The sequence below is a fragment of the Hemitrygon akajei genome, chromosome 5, assembly GCF_048418815.1.
Source record: "Hemitrygon akajei chromosome 5, sHemAka1.3, whole genome shotgun sequence".
Classification (NCBI taxonomy): domain Eukaryota; kingdom Metazoa; phylum Chordata; class Chondrichthyes; order Myliobatiformes; family Dasyatidae; genus Hemitrygon; species Hemitrygon akajei.
In genome coordinates this window covers 20671965-20689275 of record NC_133128.1, presented here as the reverse complement: position 1 = coordinate 20689275, position 17311 = coordinate 20671965, and the positions used below count along the sequence as shown (strand labels likewise).

The 17311-nt window shown below is 41.5% G+C and overlaps 1 protein-coding gene across 7 annotated transcripts in view; it reads left to right on the top strand.

Moving 5' to 3' along the window:
• The window catches only part of kcnj15 (potassium inwardly rectifying channel subfamily J member 15), a 58261-nt gene that overhangs the window by 27053 nt on the left and 13897 nt on the right, over positions 1–17311 (top strand). For 2 of the 7 annotated variants that reach the window (XM_073044983.1, XM_073044977.1), the window contains exon 2: positions 3–41. The exons of the other annotated variants lie outside the window; for them this stretch is intronic. Coding sequence is in view for 1 of the 2 variants with exons in the window: in XM_073044977.1 (XP_072901078.1) it covers positions 3–41 (39 nt within the window). In the remaining variant the exon portion in view is untranslated. The remainder of the gene's footprint in view (positions 1–2; positions 42–17311) is intronic. 7 annotated transcript variants of the gene reach the window in all.

Here is a 17311-nt window from a genome sequence, read left to right as displayed (position 1 = left end):
AGATGGCAACATCTGGTGGAAAGGCTTTGGGGCATCAGGAGGTGAGTGAATTTCTACAAGATGCCCAAGTTTTGACTTGTCTTGTGACTATAGTATTTACTTGCCTAGTTAGTGGTGTTGTAACATCACTGATTTATCATCTCTCATTGACAAACTTCTTTGTTGGAAATGCTCATGCCCCAGAGCAGGGGTGTCAAACTCATTTTAGGTCACAGGCCAGATTGAGCAAAATGCAGCTTCATGCGGGCCGGATCAGTCGGACGCGTGCGAACGCAGCTTTCGTTGCCTCCGTTTTTTCAGCCTGCTCTCATGTGTTTCAGTCTCTGCTATACTACAAAGTGTTTCACTTTACAAATTCCGTTTCTTATGAAGAAGACTGCCGAGCAAGACTGCCGAATAAACACTAAAAACCCTGAAAACCTGGTACCTGAATAAACTCAGCATTAGCCATATCATACGCCATAGGCGCTTCGATTACTGGGGCCAGCTTTAATAGTAATTAGATATTATCTCGCGGGCCAAAGATAATTCCACCGCGGGCCTTGAGTTTGACATATATGCCCTAGAGCTTTTCTAATGGGATTATTTGTTATCATTCAGTGCAACAGTAAATACTTTTTTTAAAACTCAGCGGAGTAGGCAGTATCTGCAAAAAGACAAACTGCTATCATTTCTGATCTGGGTCCTGAATCTTAAAACTTTAGGATCTTGAACCTTAAAACTTAAGATGAGATTTATTTGTCACATGTACATTGTAACATCAAAGCATACAGTGAAATGTGTTGTTTGCATCAAATCAAACCAGTGCCATGCTTCTGGTACCAACATAATGTGCACACAACTTACTAACCCTACTGCCTATGTGTGAGGAAACCGGAGCATGCTGAGGAAATCCACATGGTTATGGGGAGAGCATATAAACGTCTTGCAGGCAGTGGCAAGAATTGAACTTCAATCAATGATCACTGGGGATGGAAAGTGATTGCACTAACTGCTATGCTACCGTGCTGCCCTGAAGCATTAGCTATTTCTCTTCCCACAGATGCTGCCTGACCTGCTGTGTGTTTCCAGCAATTTTGTGTATTTCAGTTCCCAGTATCTACAGTACTTTTGACTTCCAGTTGCTGCCTGTGCCATTCATGTGGATCTCCTTTCCATTGCTGCTTACCACAATGGCTCTGCCACCTTTCTAGCCGTTGAGCTAGAACAATCTCTCCAAGTGCTAGCAGTTCATGGAGTGAGTAAATTCACCAAAACAATCACACACATTACAAAATCCTGGTTGGGCTGTGTCATATTGTGGCTTATCTGTAGTGATTAGGGTTTTGCTAGTTGGTTCAATCACCAAATGGTTTAAAAGAAGTATCTGTTTTTGAACCAGGTAGTGTGGAAACTCGGGCTTCTATACTGCCTGCCCAATGGTGGCTGCTTATAGATGACATGGCCTGGATGGTGGGGATCTAGAGGGCTATGGGTAACCCTAGGTAATTTCTAAGGTAAAGACCTCTGTTTGGCACAGCATTGTGGGCTGAAGGGCCTGTATTGTTCTGTAGGTTTTCTATGTTTCTTTGGTCAGCAGGATGCTGCATGCATCTATAAGTTCATAGAAACAAAAACCATCATTCAATATGGTAACCATGCCGCCACAATGTTGTAATGAATGGAGTCAAAATCAGATAAAATTGATTAGAAAGAGCAAAAAGCTTAAAGTGGAGAGAGAAAAGAAACTAGTTCTGCCATTTATAGGAATTAACATATATTCTGTAGGTACATTGGACATTCTGAATTGAGTAATATTATAGGAGTTCTTCCATTCTGCACCTTGTGCACAATAGGCAGCAACCTTGCCATTTCTTTAACATTTGTTTTCTTACGAGGCTGAATTTCTAGCCCGGCACTCTACCCGGCATGGAGGGAAAGCGTGCAAAGAGCTGGCCGGATTTGAACCCGGGACCACTCGCCTTGAACTCTGGTGTGAATGCCACTACACCATAGGCCGGCCCATTCTTATGTAGGAGTGTCCATGAGTCAGGGTGCTTGTAATCTAGGAACTGCCAGTATAAAACAATTACTAGTTTTGAAAACGGGTTACGAGCCTGTAATGTTGGCTTCTTCCTCTCTCCACAGCTGCTGCATGACCTGCTGAGTATTTCTGGCAGATCCTGATTTCATTTCCACAGCTTTCCTCTCCCTGGTGGGGTAGGTGTTGAAACCTAAACTGCTATCCCTGGAACAACGAAAGTCATAAAATGTTAATTTTAACATTTCCTCAGTTCAGGAATTTTTTTTCTTTTTTTGAATCTTGAGTTCTGTCGACCTGTGTGCTTCAGGCCTGACTTGGCTTTGGTTGTTTTTTGTCTTTTGCCCTTTTACTCAGGCGCCACTGGATTCTGCTCTTCTTTATTGGTTGGATCCCAAGACAGAAAAGGCCGGGCTGATATTTGATCTCACAAGTTACTTTGTAAGATTACTTTGTAATGGATGGGGTGGGCAAGGCAGTCTCGGAGGAACTTGAATAAGTGCAAGCTTATTAACAAAGGCATTGCATTGACTTTAGGACATAGAAACTTTAACAAACGATTTTCAGAAGACTTTAGATATGCAGGGTTAGGCAGCTGAGAGTTGGCAGTTCAAATGGTTTGGCAAGACTAGATGGGCTGAATGGCCTGTTTCTGTGCTGTACTTTTCTATGGTTCTGTAAGGCTCCTAAACAAGATAAAGATACATGGTATTACATGAAGGATATTGGCAGGGTCAGAAGTTTGGCTGACTGGCAGGAGTCAAGAGTGGGAATAAAGGGGCCCTTTTTCTGGATGGCTGATGCTGACCAGTGGTGTTCTGCAGGGGTTGGGGTTTGGTCTGCTACTCTTCACGTTACGTGCTAGTGATCTGGCTTGGTGGTTAAGTTAGGAGATAGAGGAGCAGATAGTGTTGAGAAAACAGGGGAGTCTGCAAAAGGACTTAAACAGATTAAACGAATGGACAGTGACAGACCGCAGTGGAAGGAAGTGTTTGGTCATGCACTGTGGGAGAAGGAATAAAAAGGTAGACTATTTTCTAATGGGGTGCAAATTTGGGAGTCCTCGTGCAGGATTTCCTGTAAGTTAACTTGCAGACTGAGTTGGTGGGAATGAAGGTAAATGCAATATTAGCATTCATTTTGAGAAGGCGAGAATACAAGAGCAAGGATGTAATGCTGAGGCCTTAGTCAGGCAGTACTTGGAATAGTGTGAGCAGTTTTGGATCCTTCCCTAAGAAAGGATGCGCTGACATTGGAGAGAGTCCCGAGGAGGTTCACGAGGATGATCCTAGATATGAAAGGGTTAATGTGATGAGCATTTGATAGCTCTGGGCCTGCACTTGCTGAAGATTAGAAAGATGGGGGTGGGTGGATTCCATTGAAACATACTGAATATTGACAGGACGTGGAGAGGGTTTTCCAATAGTGAGAGTATCTAGGACCAGAAGGCATAGCCTCAAAATAGAAGGACATTCCTTGAGAAAAGAGATGAAGAGGAATTTCTTTAGCCAGACGGTGTTGAATTTATGGAATTCATTGCTGCAGTTGGCTGTGGAAGGCCAAGTCATTGGGTATATTTAAAATGAAGGTTGGGAGGTTCATAATTATTAAGAGTATCAAAGATGGAAGGCAGAAAAATGAGGTTGAGAGGGAAAATCAATCAGCCATGATCAAATGGCAGAACAAACTTGATGGGCTGAATGGCCTAATTCCACCCCAACCTTTAAATCTGCCAGCAATTCTTATTGGATAACAGATTTTTAAAAAATAGGTGCTAGATGTTTTATCTTGCAACAAATACTACAAAGTAGACTGAAGAGAAGTCATTATTAAATTTAATATGCATAAAGCCTTTTGTATGCTTGAAAAGAGCTGTATGAATTGCATGGTACACTTTGAGTTGAACTGTAGGTAGTTCTGTATGGTTGTCGTTCATGGTTGGGGTGGCATGGTAGTGTAGTGATTAGCGCAATACTTCACAGTACCAGTGACCTGGGTTCAATTCCCGCTGTTGCCTGTAAGGAGTTAGTATGTTCTCCCCATGACTGCGTGGGTTTCCTCCCACAGTCCGAAGACATAATAGATGGTAGCTTAATTAGTCGTGGTAAATTATCCCGTGATTAGGCTAGGAATAAATCGGGGGAATGCTGGGTGGTGCAGCTTGAAGGGCCTATTCCATGCTCTATCTCTGTATTTTTTTAAAAAAACATTCTAGTCTTCAATTGAAGCTAAATTGTTATTTGAAGTCCTATTTCATTAATGTACAAGTAATTGTTCAAAACCTGGCACAATATTAAGATAAATTTTGCTATATTTTTTCCTAGATCTTCACTAATATACAGCACTACTCAGGAAGTTCATATTGTATTTCTTTAGAAGTAATCAGCTTCACTTTCCTCAAATGCTGATGTTTCTAAACTACTAAGTACTTTGTAGCATTTAAACAGATCACGTTCCTGACCACACCTCTGAAGCTTGATGTTTTGCAAAGCCACTGACATTTTGGAGTACGTTCGCATTTTTTATGGTTTTATTTTCACATTACTCCAACTTCCCTTACAAAACTTTTATTAGCAGGAATGTTGTTATGGCTGTTCACCCCGTTAACTAATATGTGAAGTCTGTGATGGGTATTCACTTTCCAGGGCCCAGGAGGCTTATTGTTAATCTCCGCTTTCTAGCACAGCTGCATGACCTTTCTGAAGGGTCAGAGTTGTTTGTGACAAAGTTAAACTTCTAACCAATATTCCTTGCTCAGCTTCTTGTTGTAAACAAGAACCAGCCTTCAGCCAATTCAATTGTAAATTGTAAGTAATAATCAGTCTGAAGTTGAAAGGACAGCTCTGCATACAAATGGCACTGTCTACGTCAAGCCAGGCAAGTACAGCTAAGTTATTTGTATCATCGCGATAGTGATCAAGAAATGTTTCAAACTAGACTTATTTTGTCACTTAACACATCAAATATCACAGGTATGATCAATCAATGTTTGGAATATTTGTGTACTCGGAGAGTAAGCTCTCACAGCATTAATTTCGGGTGTCTGGGATTTCTGTCCCCTAAAGCTTTTAGATAATTATGTGCATTACTTTGTCCCAGCAAAGGTGGCTGAAGAATGTCACATGTAGATAATACCACTTAGTAGCAAAGCCGTATAAATGTCCGAAAGCATCGTAGATTGTTAGGAATGACAGAAAGATGGAGTGACAAAGAAGAACTGTAAGTCATTTCTCAACTTTCTGTTTCTGTAAAGGACGACTTGTTCATCTGCAATTCATTTGTATGTTCTTTTAGTTTGTAAGAATTGTACCTGTGTTTGGAAATCCTTTGTAGTCTGTAAGTCTTTTTGGAAATTGGAAATCTTTTATAAATCAGAAATCCTTTTGAGTTTTAAAAGTGTGTTTAAGAACTATTTGTCTAACTTTAAACATGTATCATTAAAATTAAAATAAATTTTGTTTAAACAATTTCATTGTCAGGAAGTATCTCCTCCTCCTTGGTAGGGTGGAGGCTCCACCACTCAAATAGTGGATACTGACAGCTAGATTTCACCTGTAGAGACTAGACAGGGAAGTAAGTAGTCTTTGATGAGTAGGTCGATACGGCATAACCTCTCTATAGTGAGGATATTTGTAGATATCAGATAGGGCTTAAAGTAAGACGTACAAACAAGCTGGATGAACTCAGCAGGTCGGGCAGCATCCGTTGAAATGAGCAGTCAACCTTTCGGGCCGAGACCCTTCGAGACCCTTCAAAGGACTGATGAAGGGCCTCGGTCCGAAATGTTGACTGCTCATTTCAACGGATGCTGCCCGATCTGCTGAGTTCATCCAGCTTGTTTGTACGTCTTGATTTGACCACAGCATCTGCATTATACTTTGTGTTTAGGCTTTAAAGTATCCTTTTGGAGTCTGGGGTTTTGCAGACAGTGAACCCATTACCATCACAAAGTAACGAAAAGAAAAAAAGTCTTTGCTTTTACCACCTCAAATTTCACCTTTCATTATCTCAAATATCACACAGCCAATTAAGTACTGTTGATGTGTGGCCACTATTGTGGAGAACATAGAATACAAATTGTATTTTCCATGAAGGGAATGAGCACTATGCAAACAATACTATGGACCGGTTGCTCATCTGTTAACACAATATGATGAAAAAAGTTAAAGTTGCAAATCCCTGAATAAGTAGCAGTTTAATGGCACCGATATTAGCACAAATTGATATCACAATATAAGAGCACTTCAAGTAGGTTGATTACTAGTTCAGACCAACTCGATGTTTGTGAAGCTAAATGACATATTTTGCAGTGCAGGTAGTAGCAAAGATGAAAACGTTAGCAATGAAACATGTTCTGTTTTGAAATGATCCAGGAGAGGCAACAGATTCCAGAATTCTGTCACACTAAGGTCAAGGACTTGCTGAAGGTTTCTTTCCCAGTACAGTATGTCAGAAGATAACAATGTGTTGTCTTAAATGTCCCAAAGGATTTGTCTGAACCACGAATGGAAAACAGACTCAACTAAATATTTTAATTTTTCTAAATAGAAAATGCTTTCCATTTAAAATCTACATTCTTAGGACCTGATGAAGAGCCTCTGCCCAAAACATTGACTATTTATTCCTCTCCATAGATGCAGCCTGACATGCTGAGTTCCTCCAGCATTTTGTGTGTGTTATTTCACTCTAGTTTGTGTCCTTTTGGCTTACTTTGAAGTGTTCTGGATTTTAAAGATTGACAAGAGCAGAGAAATGTCTGCAGGTAAAAGGTTTTCTAGGGTAATCTGAAATCCCACTGTTTCCTATGTTAGATTATGAGTGAGTAGTTAATTAGTTTGATCACTTCTCAGCTAGTAAGGTTGAAGATCCAAGCCTTGTTCCAAAGATTTAGGAATAGAAGTAGGAAGAGATAACTAGGATTATCACTGTTCTCTACTCCAATTTTATTTTTGTGCTTTGGCACCAGAGTGTAGAACCATACCATTATATTACTCTTGCTCTTCATTTCCTTGTGCCTTTTTAGATCCAGGGTCTGGAAATCAAAGGAAACAAAGATACATTTGAGTTGTATAGAATTTTGGTCAGAGCCAATCGCGTATAGTTGGACAAATCAATCTTCCTATCTTTTTCATTGCATTTTAGGGTCGTTTTTCTCCATATTCCAGCTACCCCCCCCCCCCCATTACAGTGTTCTACCTCATTACATCTTGTCCCAGTTGTAGGATAATGTTACTTTGTTATTTATGCAAACAGCGGAAAAGTATTTTTTTTCAGCTACTCTTATCATTTTAAGCTCCTTAGCCTTCTGTACCAAGTAGAAAACATGTTTATGCACACTGAAAAGTAAACCCTTTTTTTAAGTAATTGGTATGGTTCTGGTGAACTTGTGCTGAACCCACAAAGTCCAAAATACCTTAGTGAGAGTGGTTCCAAATGCAACAGGCCAATGTGCAACAAAACTGAAGATTAACCTTCTCTCCATTGTGGTCCAACCATTTGAATAGGTGACCTAATAGAACTCTTTAATACTGGACTTTGCGACATCCACCTTTTAAATAAACCAGACTCTTGTGTGCCTCTTGAGTATCAATGATCTCATTGCTAGAGGTGGTATTTCAGCCACTGTCTGACTACGCCAGTTGATCAATTCTGGCTTTTGATCCTCGAAATCAGGTTTAATAACACTGGTGTACAGTGTGAAATGCATTATTTTGCAACGGTAGTACATTGTAATATATAATAAAAAACAACTATAAATTACAATTAGTATATATAAAACAATTAAATAAGAGCGAAAAGGAAGGAGAAAAATTGAGGTTGTGTTCATGGGGTCAATGTCCATTCAGAAATCAGGTGGCAGAGGGGAAGAAGCTGTTCCTGAAATGTTGAGTGTGTGCCTTCAGGCTCCTGTACCTCCTCCATGATGGTAGCAATGAGAATAGGGCATGAACTCGATGATAGGATGTCACCTTTCTGAGGCATTAGCTTTTGTAGGTGTCCGTGATGCTGGGGAGGCTATTGCCCATGGTGCAGTTGGCTGAGTTTACAACCTTCTGCAGGTTTCTTCCATACCTTTTTAATGCATGTCTCCCTTTGATTCTATAGGTTTCCTCTGGGTGCTCCAATTTCACCCTACTTCCTAGAGTTGTGTTCTGAATACATTCTGTTCAACATTTCTTAAATTGAATCTGCTTCCGTGGTGAACCAGTGCAAACCTCTCAACTACTGGAAATAGTCTCCTTTTAATGATAATAAGTACTTTATTGATCCCGAGTGGGGAAATTATTTCATTACAGCAGCGACATTTAAAACACACACTTGGCAATAATAATAATAAATATAATAACTAATAAAGTAGACAATAATATACACAATGATAATTTACCAATGTGCAATAATGTATGAAATAATAAAACAGACTATTGTACTATAATATGTGTTCTGTAGCACAGAGATGAACTGTTGTATATGCTTACTGCATTTGATAAGAAAAATTTTCTGTAATGATCCTTGTGACAGCGGAGTTGAATGAGTCTGTTGGAAAGGGGGCTCTGCTGTTTATTCAGTAGGTCATGGAGAGGATGTGCCTGATTGTCCATAATAGACAATAGTTTGTTTAGTGACCTCCTCTCCACCACTAACTCAAAAGAGTCCGGGTTGTAGCCAAGCAGCCTTTGAGTTTATTTAATTTTTTTTGCATCACCAGCACCGATGCTGCTCCTTTAACTTAAAGCCACAAAGAAGACTGAGCTCACTACAACAGACTGGTAAAAGATCTCCAACAGCCTGCTACGCACATTAGAAACATAGAAACATAGAAATAGGTGCAGGAGTAGGCCATTCGGCCCTTCAAGCCTGCACCGCCATTCAGTATGATCATGGCTGATCATCCAACTCAGAACCCTGTACCTGCTTTCTCTCCATACCCCCTGATCCCTTTAGCCACAAGGGCCATATCTAACTTCCTCTTAACTATAGCCAATGAACCGGCCTCAACTGTTTCCTGTGGCAGAGAATTCCACAGATTCACCACTCTCTATGTGAAGAAGTTTTTCCTCATCTCGGTCCTAAAAGGCTTCCCCTTTATCCTTAAACTGTGACCCCTTGTTCTGGACTTCCCAACATCGGAAACAATCTTCCTGCATCTAGCCTGTCCAATCCCTTTAGAATTTTATACGTTTCAATAAGATCCCCCCTCAATCTTCTAAATTCCAGTGAGTATAAGCCTAGTCGATCCAGTCTTTCTTCATATGAAAGTTCTGCCATCCCAGGAATCAATCTGGTGAGCCTTTTCTGTACTCCCTCTATGGCAAGAATGTCTTTCCTCAGATTAGGGGACCAAAACTGCACACAATATTCTAGGTGCGGTCTCACCAAGGCCTTGTACAACTGCAGTAGAACCTCCCTGCTCCTGTACTCAAATCCCTTTGCTATGAATGCCAACATACCATTTGCCTTTTTCACCTCCTGCTGTACCTGCATGCCCACCTTCAATGACTGGTGTACAATGACAGGTCTCGTTGCACCTCCCCTTTTCCTAATCGGCCACCGTTCAGATAATAATCTGTTTTCCTGTTCTTGCAACCAAAGTGGATAACCTCACATTTATCCACATTAAATTGCATCTGCCATGAATTTGCCCACACACCTAACCTATCCAAGTCACCCTGCATCCTCTTAGCATCCTCCTCACAGCTAACACTGCCGCCCAGCTTCGTATCATCTGTAAACTTGGAGATGCTGCATTTAATTCCCTCATCTAAATCATTAATATATATTGTAAACATCTGGGGTCCCAGCACTGAGCCTTGCGGTACCCCACTAGTCACTGCCTGCCATTCTGAAAAGGTCCCGTTTACTCCCACTCTTTGCTTCCTGTCTGCCAACCAATTCTCTATCCACATCAATACCATACCCCCAATACCGTGTGCTTTAAGTTTGCACACTAATCTCTTGTGTGGGAACTTGTCAAAAGCCTTTTGAAAATCTAAATATACCACATCCACTGGCTCTCCTCTATCCACTCTACTAGTTACATCTTCAAAAAATTCTATAAGATTTGTCAGACATGATTTTCCTTTCACAAATCCATGCTGACTTTGTCTGATGATTTCACCTCTTTCCAAATGTGCTGTTATCACATCTTTGATAACCAACTCTAGCATTTTCCCCACCACCGATGTCAGACTAACCGGTCTATAATTCCCCGGTTTCTCTCTCCCTCCTTTTTTAAAAAGTGGGGTTACATTAGCCACCCTCCAATCCTCAGGAACTAATCCAGAATCTAAGGAGTTTTGAAAAATTATCACTAATGCATCCACTATTTCTTGGGCTACCTCCTTAAGCACTCTGGGATGCAGACCATCTGGCCCTGGGGATTTATCTGCCTTTAATCCCTTCAATTTACCTAACACCACTTCCCTACTAACATGTATTTTCCTTAGTTCCTCCATCTCACTAGACCCTCGGTCCCTTACTATTTCCGGAAGATTATTTATGTCTTCCTTAGTGAAGACAGAACCAAAGTAGTTATTCAATTGGTCTGCCATGTCTTTGTTGCCTATGATCAATTCAACTGTTTCTGACTGTAAAGGACCTACATTTGTCTTGACCAATCTTTTTCTTTTCACATATCTATAAAAGCTTTTGCAGTCAGTTTTTATGTTCCCTGCCAGCTTTCTGTCATAATCTTTTTTCCCTTTCATAATTAAGCCCTTTGTCCTCCTCTGCTGGTCTCTGAATTTCTCCCAATCCTCAGGTGTGCCGCTTTTTTTTGCTAATTTATATGTTTCTTCTTTGGACTTGATACTATCCCTAATTTCCCATGTCAGCTACGGGTGCACTACCTTCCCTGGTTTATTCTTTTGCCAAACTGGGATGAACAATTGTTGTAGTTCATCCATGCGATCTTTAAATGCTTGCCATTGCATATCCACCGTCAACCCTTTAAGTATCATTTGCCAGTCTATCTTAGCTAATTCACATCTCATACCTTCAAAGTTACCCTTCTTTAAGTTCAGAACCTTTGTTTCTGAATTAACTATGTCACTCTCCATCTTAATGAAGAATTCCACCATATTATGGTCACTCTTACCCAAGGGGCCTCGTACAACAAGATTGCTAACTAACCCTTCCTCATTGCTCAATACCCAATCTAGAATGGCCTGCTCTCTAGTTGGTTCCTCGACATGTTGGTTCAGAAAACCATCCTGTATACGATCCAAGAAATCCTCTTCCTCAGCACCCTTACCAATTTGGTTCACCCAATCTATATGTAGATTGAAGTCACCCATTATAACTACTGTTCCTTTATTGCACGCATTTCTAATTTCCTGTTTAATGCCATCCTCAACCTCACTACTACTGTTAGGTGGCCTGTACACAACTCCCACCAGCGTTTTCTGCCCCTTAGTGTTATGCAGCTCTACCCATATCGATTCCACATCCTCCAGGCTAATGTCCTTCCTTTCTATTGCGTTAATCTCCTCTCTAACCAGCAATGCTACCTCACCTCCTTTTCTTTCCTGTCTATCCCTCCTGAATATTGAATATCCCTGGATGTTGAACTCCCATCCTTGGTCATCTGGAGCCATGTCTCTGTGATCCCAACTATATCATAGTCATTAATAATTATCTGCACATTCAATTCATCCACCTCATTATGAATGCTCCTCGCATTGACACACAAAGCCTTCAGGCTTGTTTTTACAACACTCTTAGCCCTTATACAATTATGTTGAAAAATGGCCCTTTTTGCTTTTTGCCCTGGATTTGCCTGCCTGCCACTTTTACTTTTCACCTTACCATTTTTTGCTTCTACCCTCATTTTACACCCCTCTGTCTCTCTGCACTTGTTCCCATCCCCCTGCCACATTAGTTTAAATCCTCCTGAACAGCAGTAGCATTGAAGGATGTCAGCTTCCTTGGAAAATAGTCTGCTCATCCCCTTCTTGGAAACAGCCTTGGTGTTGGTTTTCCAGTCAAGTCTGTTGTCAAAGTGAACAACGAAGTATTGGTGCTCCTCCACACCGCAACCTCTTCTCCCAGAATGTATAGACTCGTCACAGTCCTCTTCCTCCTAAAATCAATCATCACCTCCCTGGTTTTGCCCACATTCAGGAGCAGGTGATTCTTCCTGCATCTCTCCACAAACGTGCCCACCAGTCATCTGTACAACGACTTCTGCCTATCTCTGATATACCCAACCACTGCCGAGTCATCAGAAAACTTCTGCAAGTGATAACACTCTGATTTGTGCTGAAAGTTCAAAATGTACAGTGTGAGCAGAAACGGAGACAGGACAGTCCCTTGTGGCACACCAGTGCCACTCACCACCATCTTGGGCAAAGAACTGCCCAGCTGTACAAACTGGGGTCTATCTCCAGGTGGTCAGTAATCCAGGAGATAATGGATTTGTCTACACCCATCCTTTGCAGCTTCTCGCTCAGAAGAAGTAGCTGAATTGCATTGAAGGCACTAGAGAAATCAAAAACTGTGATTCTCACAAAGCCACCAGTATCGTCCAAGTGGGAGCGAGCTTGCCGCAACAGGCAGATGATGGCATCATCCACTACCTCATGAGGTTGGTAGGCAAATTGTAGAGGGTCCAATGAAGATCTCACCTGCGGTCTGAGGTAAGTCAGGACTAGCCTGTCCAGCAGCTTCATCACATGAGATATGAGGGCAATTGGTCTGTCGTCATTAAGTTCAGATGGAGTCATCTTCTTGGGTACAGGAACCAAGCGGGAAGGTTTCCAAAGCACCGGTATCTTTTCCTGACTCAGATTCAGATTGTAAAGGTGCTGTAAAATATCAGACAGCTAGCTTGCACAGGCCTTCAGTACACTGGGGCCAGTACCATCCGGTCCAGCAGCCTTGTGTTGATGTAGTCTCTCCAGCTGTCTCTTAACCTGACCTGCATTTGCAGTCTCAGCTACTCGTTGCAACCATTCAGAATTAAAAACATTTCTATTTAATATCATGCTTGGTGGCTGTCTTAATGACATTGTGTAGTGCCTTTTCTAGCCAATGATTGTGGTGTAGAGGCCCTGTAGGCAGAGCAGCACACATAAAACACGGGAGGAACTCAACAGGTCAGGCAGCGTCAATAGAAAGGAATAACAAGTCATCGTCTTTAGCCGAGACCCTTCATCAGGGCTGGAAAGGAAGGGGGAAGAAGCCAGTATAATGAGGTGGGAGGAATAGGAGGAGTACATGCTGGAAGGTGATGGGTGAAGCCAAGTGAGGGGAAAGGTAGCTGTGTGGGAGAAGACAGGGATTTGAAGTTCAGATGCTGGGAGGTCATAGGTGGAAAAGCTAAAGCGCTGAAGGAGGAGGAATCTGATGGGAGAGGAGAATTTATGTCCGCAAGAAAAGAATCTCAAGGTTGTGTGTGGTGACGTGCGTGTACTCTGATAATAAATTTTACTTTGAACCGTGGAAGAAAGGGCATCAGAGGGGAGTGCTAGGCAGGTAGAGGAAGGCCCACCCAAAAATGTCAGTTTTTGCATTCTTCTGACCACTGTCCCCATAACTAAAGTCTTCGTTGCCAAAATTACTCTAGAAATGGGGTTCCTAACCTAGGGTTGTGGATCTCTTGCTTAATGGTATTGGTCCATGGCATAAAAATCGGTTGGGAACCCCTGCTCCCAAAGATGATTTCTGCATCCATTCTCAGGACTTAACACCATTCCTAAAGTGAACTGCCAAAGAAATGAACACAAAATGCCAGTTATGATCCAACCAGTATTTTAAAAACACATTGTGACTTCCTTGCTTGTAAAGCCCAGGAGCCAATATGGATTTGGATTCCGAGTCAGATTTATTTATTGCACGTACATCAAACTCTGGAGTGAAAATCGGTCATTTGCATTAACAAGCTACACACCTAGGGATGTGCCGGGGGGCGGCCCACAAATGTCACCACACATTCCTATGCCAACATAACATGCCCAAAATGCTTGGCAGAGCAACACAGAACTCAACACAAACACAACACAACAACAGCAAAACTAGCCCCTTTCCTCCCTCCCTCCCTCACCCATGCTCACAGACGGTCCTCTAACTTCAGACAAGGCTCCAGTCCAATTTCCAAACCTGCCTGATCACTTTTAATTACCGGTATCTAGTCAAAGCCCTACAACATAGAAATAGGCCTATTAACCCTTCAAATCCATGCCGACCATCATTCAAAGTTCAAAGTAAAATTTATTATCCGAGTACATACAGTACATGTCGCCACATACAACCCTGAGATTCTTTTTCCTGCGGGCATATTTAGCAAGTCTGTAGAACAGTAACTGTAATGAACAACAAACTACGGCAATGTACTCAATGGTTTAATGTAGATGTACATCAGTACCTGTGACGTACTGGGCCGAATCCATTACCTTTTGTAGGATTTTCTGCTCGAGGCCATTGGTACCAGGTCGTAATATAATCAGTAAGCACGCTTTTCACCACCTATCTATAATTATTTATACACCTATTTATGCAGTTCCTACAATAATCCTACTTTGTTTTCCCCCACTATTTCAACCAACTTTCTGCAGATTTTACCACTCACTTACACATTCAGGGCCATTTACAGCAACCTATTGACCTACAGCCTGCACACCTATGGAATCTGGAAGGAAACCAGAGCACCTGAAGGAAATCCATATGGCCACCGGGGAAAAAGTATAAACAGTACACGGAGAGTAGTGGATGTCAGAATCGAACTGGGGATGCAGGAGCTGAATAGCATTAGTTTTGATGCCTGTGTTACTGTGCTGCCCCTCAGTGGCACCGATTTGTGTACATACACCCCCAAATCCTTTTCTCTGTTTACAATTATGCCCCCTAGTTCACTTGATTTTCTTTGTCCTTCCTACTAATATGTAACACTTTGCTCTTTGAAATGTTAAATTTTATCTGCCAAACTTCTATAAGAATGTAAAAGGAAAAAGATAAGGCAGATTCAAATGTGGATCCAATACAAAAGGAAACAAGAGAAATTATATTCTGCAGTCAGGAAATGGCAGAGAAATTAAGCAAATATGTTGTCTCTGTCTTTGCTGAAGGTACAGAAAGCATCTGTGCATAATAACAGGTCCAGTGGGAATGAAGAGCTGAAAGAAATTAGCATTAGTTTTTTTTTAAAAAAAAGCATTGGTTAAAATAATGGGACTGAAAGGCAATAAAACCCTGGATCTGATGACCTGGGTTTCAATGTTGTGCAAGAGATTGGCATGATGAAAGTGGATGCATTGGCTCTCATTGTCCGAAACTCCATTGATTCAAGAATGGTTCCCATTGATGGGGAATCAGGAAATGTAAACCCACTATTTAAGATAGTAGGATCAGAAAAAATGGAGATGTACAGACAAGTTAACCTGACTTCTGCAATAAGGAAAATGCTCAAATCTATTACTAAGGAAGAGGTAACATGACACTTGAGGACTGGACACAGTCAGCATGTATATATGAAAGGAGCAATTTGCAGCATTTTCTGATCATTTACCTAGCAGAATAGATGAGGTGAAGCTGTGGCGTTCAGAAGGCATTCTATAAGGTACCATGATTGTACTGTGAAAGTAGAGATTGTTGAATAAGATTGAAGTATGTAGGACTGAAGGGAGTAAACTGAGGATTAGTTATTGGATGGAAATGGGCAGTAGGAACAAATGAGCTATTTTCAGGTCGATAAGGTGCTGCACAATAGACTTATAAATAAGATGGAGTCGGAGGAAGTGTATTGGCATGGATAGTGGATTGGTTAACCGAAAGAAGGCAGACAAATGGGGTGTTTCTCTGGTTGGCAGTCAGTGATGAGTGGGGTGCCGCAGGGGTCGGTGCTCGGCCCGGAGCGGTTTACCATTTACATTGATGATTTGGAAGAGGGGACTGAGTGTCACATAGCAAAATTTGCTATGGAAATTTGGAAAAGCAAATTGTACAGAGGATGTGGTGAGTCTGCAGAGGGATATAGATAGGTTAAGTGAGTGGGCCCAAGGTCTGGCAGATGGAATACAATGTTGGTAAATGTGAGTTTATCCACTTTGGAAGGAATAATAGAAGAGCAGATTATTATTTAAATGATGCAAGATTGCAGCATGCTGTTGTGCAGAGGGACTTGGGAGTGATTGTGCATGAATCACAAAAAATTGGCTTGCAGGTACAACAGGTTATTAAGAAGGCAAACAGAATGTTGGCCTTCATTGCTAGAGGGATTGAATTCAAGAGCAGGGGGGGTCATGCTGCAACTATACGGGGTACTAGTGAGGCCGCACCTGGAGTACTGTGTACAGTTCTTGTCAGTATACTTGAGGAAGAATATATTGGCTTTGGAGGCAGTGCAGAGGAGGTTCACCAGGTTGATTCCAGGGATGAAGGGGTTAACCTGTGAGGAGAGATTGAGTTGCCTGGGACTATACTCCCTGGAGTTCAGAAGAATGAGAGGGGAACTAATAGAAATATACAAAGTTTTGAAAAGGATAGATAAGATAGTGGGAAAGTTGTTTCCATTGGTAGGTGAGACTAGAACTAGGGGACATTGCCTCAAGATTCAGGGGAGAAGATTTAGGATGGAGATGAGGAGAAACTGTTTTTCCCAGAGAGTGGTGAATCTGTCGAATTCTCTGCCCAGGGAAGCAGTTGAGGCTTCTTCACTAAATATATTTAAGATACAGTTAGATAGGTTTTTACATAGTAGGGGAATTAAGGATTGTGGGGGAAAAGGCAGGTAAATGGAGCTGAGTTTACAGACAGATTAGCCATGATCTTATTGAATGACGGGGCAGGCTCGATGGGCCGGATGGTCTACTCCTGCTCCTATATCTTGTGTTCTTGTGACTGACTAGTGACATGTTGCCAGATTTTGTGCTGCAACCCCAGCTTTTCATAATGATTTGGATGAGGGGGCTATATATTCAAGTTTGCTAATAAGACAACGGTAACGGTAGTACACACATAGAGGGATGCAGAGAGGTTTCAGAAGCATATTCATTTTCCAGATTAATGGGTGAAGGCATGGTGGATGGTTTACAACTTGAAAAAAATGTGATGGCATCTATTTTGGTAGAAAACATAGTTCACAGGCCATTCAGGAGGGCCTGGTTATCCTTGTACACTGTTACTGAAAGTAATCAGTTAGGAAAGCTTCTCGTCTTTATTGCAGGAGGATTTGAATCAGAAACAAGTGTGTTGCTTGGATCAGAATCAGGTTTAATATCACTGGCATATGTCATGATATTTGATATTATGTGGCAGCAGTACATTGCAATACATAATAATAAAAACTAAATTACTCCA